Source organism: Gymnogyps californianus, chromosome 9 (assembly GCF_018139145.2).
Source record: "Gymnogyps californianus isolate 813 chromosome 9, ASM1813914v2, whole genome shotgun sequence".
NCBI classification, from domain to species: Eukaryota; Metazoa; Chordata; class Aves; order Accipitriformes; family Cathartidae; genus Gymnogyps; species Gymnogyps californianus.
In genome coordinates this window covers 251,293-257,292 of record NC_059479.1, presented here as the reverse complement: position 1 = coordinate 257,292, position 6,000 = coordinate 251,293, and the positions used below count along the sequence as shown (strand labels likewise).

The window sequence follows — 6,000 nt, the reverse complement described above, 5'->3', positions numbered from 1 at the left end:
GTTAATACTGAAGCTTGTGCAAGTTAGTAGGAAGGCACAGTGTCAAATGTTAGCACTTTACGCAATTCAGTAAAAGTATCTGCTGGCCTCCCCACCCAACGGGAGAGGACAGCAACGCAGGCACTTCAGTAAGCAATACAGAACTAAATGCAGTAAGACTTCACCCAAAGCCAAACAATTTCAGATTTGCCCCAATATACGTTTGCTTTCCCAAGCCACCCCAGGAAGATGTAAATACTATTCTTTCTTCCGTTGCTTAACTCCAGCATTTGCCCAAAACTTGATAAATAAGACCATGGTCACTCTTCTGTAGTGGTTCCAGCGTAGCACGATTACGAGTGAATGACGGGAGAGGATGGGAAAGAGAGGAGAAGAGAGTGCAGGGCAGCAGGTGCAGGGGAGAGTTTACATGGACTCAAACTCATCAATGCGCTGCTTGGTGTTGCCCTGCCGAATCTGACGGAGGGTCTTGTACTTGTCGCGGCCTAGACGCATGTTCTCAGCGTGGATCATATCATTGGCTGTCTTCTTGGTTTCATCCCGAGCATTTGCCAGCTCAGAGGAAAGAGCCTTCGGAGAAGGGGAAACAGATAGCAATGGGTTAGCACATGCCAGAGATTCAAAGGTGGACAAGGAGGTTCCTTGCTGATCCTCCTAAAGATTCAATATCCATGGAGACGGGAAACAGGTAAGCCCAAATGTTTACAGTTCTGGGCAACCTGCTCTAGCAAGGAAGCGGGACTAGATGATCTTAGAGAGGTCCCTTCCAACCTAAACAATTCTGTGATTCTGTGGAAGTTGTTAATATTTTTCCCTAACATTTGGAGGCAGAAAACATCAGGCAGTCTGTCACCCTACTTATCTTTGTCTAGCGCATTAAGAAAGACTATCTCCAGTGTATTTCAGAAGAGTCAAGTGGAGAGATCCCTAAAGACAACAGGAGCATGTTGCAGAATTTGAGCAATTACTAGCCTTCTACCACAAAAGAAACTTGCTGCAGAAGATAAGTGCACCTCTGTCACTCTGCCTGTGCATAACCAGTACAGCACGATGCAGAACAAGCAAAGCCTGATGCCAGTCAGGCAGCTAGCAGGCATTGTAACAAAATGCTTGGAAAGAGTCAACACCAGAACACTGGAGTTCCTTCTGAGAAGGTGGTGCAGCACTGCTCCCTCCATGCTGAGCCCTACTGGGCTGCTCTCAGGGTTTTGCAATGCAACCCGGTCAGACAAGACAGTTACAGACAGCTGCTTGACAGGAACTGGATCAAGTTCTCCGATTCATTGCAGCCAGGGCTATGAACAGCTGTCAGATGGCTGGCAAGACTCACACAAGCACACTACGTCTGACAGATGCTGCTTTTTGGCACTGCTTGAAAATACTTCACTAGTTCCCCTGAAATGGAAGTCAAGTGCCAGGAGACAAGATCTGCCTCTCTGCTCAATAGTTAAGCAGCTATCTGACAAGATCATGATCGCCTCTCTTCCCCTCCCCCTTTTTTTAAATACCAGTAAAATCTCCCAGCTGCAATTAATGTCAAGAAGAATAGAAGCAGCACCCAGACACACACCCTCTCTGCTGCCAACTTCTTACCTTCAAGTGTTTCTGGACCCGTTCGTTCTTCTCTGCTTCAGTGGTGCGCTCCTCCTCACTGCGGTCCTTGATGGTGGCCTCTGATCGTAGCTCAGCACTGGCTTCTGCTGCGTTCTCATCCTGCTCATCATCATGCTCGTTCTCAGACTGCATGGGCTCAGTGACGTGAGGGGTGCTCATGGCAGTCTTCAACTCCTCTTTGGTCTTTTCTAGGTCCTCCTGCACCATCTGTGCCTGCAGTAGCGTGTGCCACAGTGAGTTAGTCAATACAATCCTGAGTGCGTGAGACTTCTCGCAGAAGCACACAGAAGCACTGCTCAGTTCTTATTAGAGGAAACCTTGCACCTCTCGCACACTGAAGTGGTATGTTCCAAACCTACTCAGCCACAATCATTCGCAAAACTTTCTGCTGGCTAACACTTCAGAGATTTTAAGAATGGTTATAATTCATGGAAAATGGGCTATAGGCCTAATTAGTCAAAATATTTCTACATGGAGTTAGAATAAGGCTCTCATTCCAGCAAGAAAAGCAAAACTGGGCATTTACAATGGCCTCAAGCTTGCAGACACTCAGTCTAGTATGGTATCTAGCGCAGTGGTTTAGGTCACAACACAGACTGAAGAGCAACTCCACAAGAAGTACTGCTGTTTGCTAAGATTCTGCTTTACCTTCTGTTGCCACTCCTGGGCCTCGCTCTCCTTCTTCTGCCTGGCCAGCTCCAGCTGTGTGATCCTAGCTGTGAGTTCTGCCATCTCAGCAGCCTGCAAAAGAAAGGCTTTTAGAGGGGACAAAACCAAAGCACTTGCTAAATGAAGCATTTAGTCCAAGTCCTGAATAAAAACAGTATCTCTAATGTCTTTTCAGTAAGAGGAAAGCCTTCCTGTACCAATATCTCCATGATGCAAGGGAAAAGGAAGCCAAAAAAGTTTTGGGTTTTGTTGTGGTTTTGGTGGGTCTTTTTTTGTTCTCCTCCAAAGAGAGCTAAAAAATTCAATTCTTTGAATTCAAAGCAGGGAAAGCAATTAGTGAGCTCTACACTCTGTTCTCAGCATCACATACAAAAAAAAAGGGTAAAAAGCGCACAACAATCCAGATCTACTGTACAAATATACTTGTATTTAGGTATAAGTTCATTTGCTTGAGGCTAAAAATTAAAAAACCAAACGATGCTACCTCACTATGTTCATAGCCTGGTTTGCTTCACGAGCTTAGACGCCTACCCTGTCACTATTTTCCCTACCCAATTTTCATCTCACTCAGTTACCAGCTGTTCCTGGGTCTTTTGTTGATCATGAGACGCTTTCAATAGGGCCTCCTTTGCCTCTTCTGCTTCTCTACGTTCTTTAGCCAGTTTCTCTGCTTCCTCCTGAGCTCGTTTTCTCTCCTGTTCCAGCTCCATAGCTCTGCGGGTCTGTTCTTCCAGTTCTGAAAGAACAGGGGAGTGCATTTGAAGAGAGATCAAGTAAAGAATGGCAGTAGAAGCGGAAGGTGCCCTTACACCTACGTTCTGGATGAGGGTTTTCCTTCAGAGGGACAGGTAAAGGAGAGATGCAAGCAACTGTCCCCTTTCCTCTCCTTCACATTGTAACTAGAGTTGGAAGACTAAGAGCCAGGCCTGTTCCAAGCCAACAGACTACTTGCCCAATTGATTTGTGAGGAAGTACCCATCCCAAGATGACATCCTTAAAGGCACAGAAACATAGCGCATTTTGCTTGGGCAACACCACACTGTAACACTGGCCAAGCAATTAGACAGTAATCACACCAGAGTACTGGCTGGTGTGACCCCTGCTACACTTTTTGACTCCTTCCTCTACAGATGTGCTGGGATAAAGCTTCCAGCCAGCACATGAACAACTGCAAGGTACTCTCGCTGCCAGGGAGGCATCTTGGCTGCCACCCATCTCTTTAATGCAAGTCCTGTTTCAGCAGCTGCATATGGAGGGCTTACATTCAGCTTCAGAAGGCTAAACCAGGGCCCTAACACCAGTTAGCACACAATACTGGAGAGCCAAACGGCTCAGAGATGCTCATAGCTTTACTACTTGAACCCTTCTCACTACGACTATGCATCTAAGGAAATACTGGAACATTTCATATTACCTTGCTGAGCTTTCTTGGTTTGCTCCTCAATTTGCTTGAGTCTCTCCATTAGCTCCTCCTTCTCACGTTCAATCTTCTCCTTCTCCTTTTCTGCCAACTCCCTCTTCTTCTTCTCATTCTCCAGCAGGGCTCTGATGAGGGGGAAGTCATTTCAACTTAACAGCTACTCAGATTGGAGCACTTCCTAGTGAAGCCATGAGCACACGAGAGATGTGCACTACAGCACTCAGCTGATGAGTTTTACTCCAGACGTGCCCCTTTATAGAAGGGCAGAAAGAAAAAGCTCTGCTGGCATTCATCTCAATGGCAAGTTCATAATAGCAATGTTATAAGGAAAATCTCCTTATACCAAGATGCTTATTAGTCCCATCAAATAGACAGACAAATCTTTAAGAAAGCGATGGTGGGTCACATTTGTGATGAGTGCCATTTCCATCATCTCATTAGATCTACTGAAGCAGAAAGCAATCTGCTCTATTTTTGGCTCAAGCAGATTAAGGTGCTGCCAGCAATTTATCTAACACATGATGCTATTGTGCAGTGATCGACCAAGTCCAGGTTACTCAGAACAGTACTAACCTCTCCATCTGTTTCTGATGCTTCTCTTCCCGAGCCTGTGCTTTCATCTGCTGCACCTCAATGGTATCTGGTTTACGTCTGCGCATGTAGAGCTCATGGTTCCCCATGCAAAGTGCCAAGATTCGTTTGTTAATCCGTAACCGAGGGGCATAGAATACAAAGTCCTTGGGACAAGAAAAAGGCAGCATTAGACCTGTTCTTTCAGCATAAGAAGCCCCCGTGTACGCAATACCCTCCAAGACCCTAAGCTTTCTAGAATTGCTAGCCAGCTTTTCTTAACGGTTTCCAATTCATCGGTGGTGGTAGTTAGACATCTGTCTTTCAGGAATGAATTTCAACCTGACAAATGCACACAGGGCAGAAGTGCCCAACTTGTTGCTACAGCGTGCTAGGTTTCATTGTAAAGCATCCCTAGCACAGAGTACACAGCGACTTAGCTTCACTGTTTCATGACAAACAGCATCAGGGGCTGGTTTACCAGGCACACTGAGACTGTGACTTCTCCCACCTTTCTTTCCACTTAGTTATTTAATGCAATAGTCTGGCCAGCCACATCAAGTGTAATGTTTTGTCTTATGCCAGAAAAGGTGTTAAACATTATGTCCAATGGATAAATAACTTTGTTCTGTTAAAAAGGAGCAACAGCAGCAGGGAAATGCTTCCAAGCAGCAATGCAACAAGAATGACCAGAAGAGCAGAAGCTATCAGCTGCCACAGGAAATTAATAAGCCTTAATGATGAAACCAATTATGCTCATTACAAATTTGCAAGAAAAAACCCCTCCCAGCATACCCTACAAAGTGACCTGAAGCTTCAGCTTCAAGTAAGGTGAAAAACTGCAAAAGACACACTACTAAAGCCAACAGGCTACAAAGGAAGTGTTCACGGTTCACATAGGTGCCTCAGCTCCCTAACTGTATTATCAGAGAACCTGAACGGTCTTAGGAGAATCAGAAACCCTAAGCAAAGAGCTTCTCCCTGCCACTGACTTTGAACAGCTTAAGGTTATACTGAATAAATTTCTATCCTCCTAGTGAGAAACAAATCCAGCTATCACCTTACTGCCATTAGACCCATTGTGTGCATACTTCCCTGAACAGATCAGGTAGTAGAGCACTGCTTAAGTCAGCGTTGACATTATTGATGAAAAGATTGTGTACAATTAAAAAAAAGATTTTTTTTTAATTTGGATTCAGCTAAGAATCCAAAAGTTTAATTTGAATGTTGCTTCTTACTGGTGCTTTCTTGTCAATAGGCTTGATAACAAACTTCTTGTCATTGAATGAGATATTTCTGATCTCACTCCAAGGGAATCCAATTTTCGGTGTTAGCCTGCAGAAATGGAAAGCAAAAGGAAATAAGAACCCCAAGTCATTCCAGATTCTTGACTTACAACATACAGCTGAAAATTCTACCAAATCTGCCCGCATATTTCAGTACTCTTATGTTGACTGGAATCAGCAAACAAAATTAGTCATGCAAATGAACTGCAAACATAAGAAGCAGTTTTTCAATCCTGCTTTTTTTTTTTTTTTAAGTGGAAAACAACTGGAGAATGCATCTGTGGCAGGAAGACTAGGGATACAAGTAAAACTAGCTTGATAAGATTTGCCAGTTTCCTATATTTTTGGTCCAAAGCAGCACATTTTATGGTTCATTCTGGCAGTGTCAAAAACACAGCCAAGAATGATATAGAAATTGTAGAGTTTAGTTAAAGACTTGAA

General features: G+C 44.3%; 1 protein-coding gene across 1 annotated transcript in view; it reads right to left on the bottom strand.

Annotated features, from left to right (window-relative positions):
• Nucleotides 1-291: 291 nt before the first annotated feature.
• The window catches only part of MSN (moesin), a 45,139-nt gene continuing 39,430 nt past the window's right edge, over nt 292-6,000 (bottom strand). Inside the window, exons 7-13 of the mRNA XM_050901509.1 lie at nt 5,512-5,608; nt 4,277-4,440; nt 3,698-3,828; nt 2,859-3,019; nt 2,263-2,355; nt 1,594-1,827; nt 292-570 (exon numbers count right to left, since the gene is read on the bottom strand). Coding sequence (XP_050757466.1) covers nt 406-570; nt 1,594-1,827; nt 2,263-2,355; nt 2,859-3,019; nt 3,698-3,828; nt 4,277-4,440; nt 5,512-5,608 — 1,045 coding nt within the window. The 3' untranslated portion in view covers nt 292-405. The remainder of the gene's footprint in view (nt 571-1,593; nt 1,828-2,262; nt 2,356-2,858; nt 3,020-3,697; nt 3,829-4,276; nt 4,441-5,511; nt 5,609-6,000) is intronic.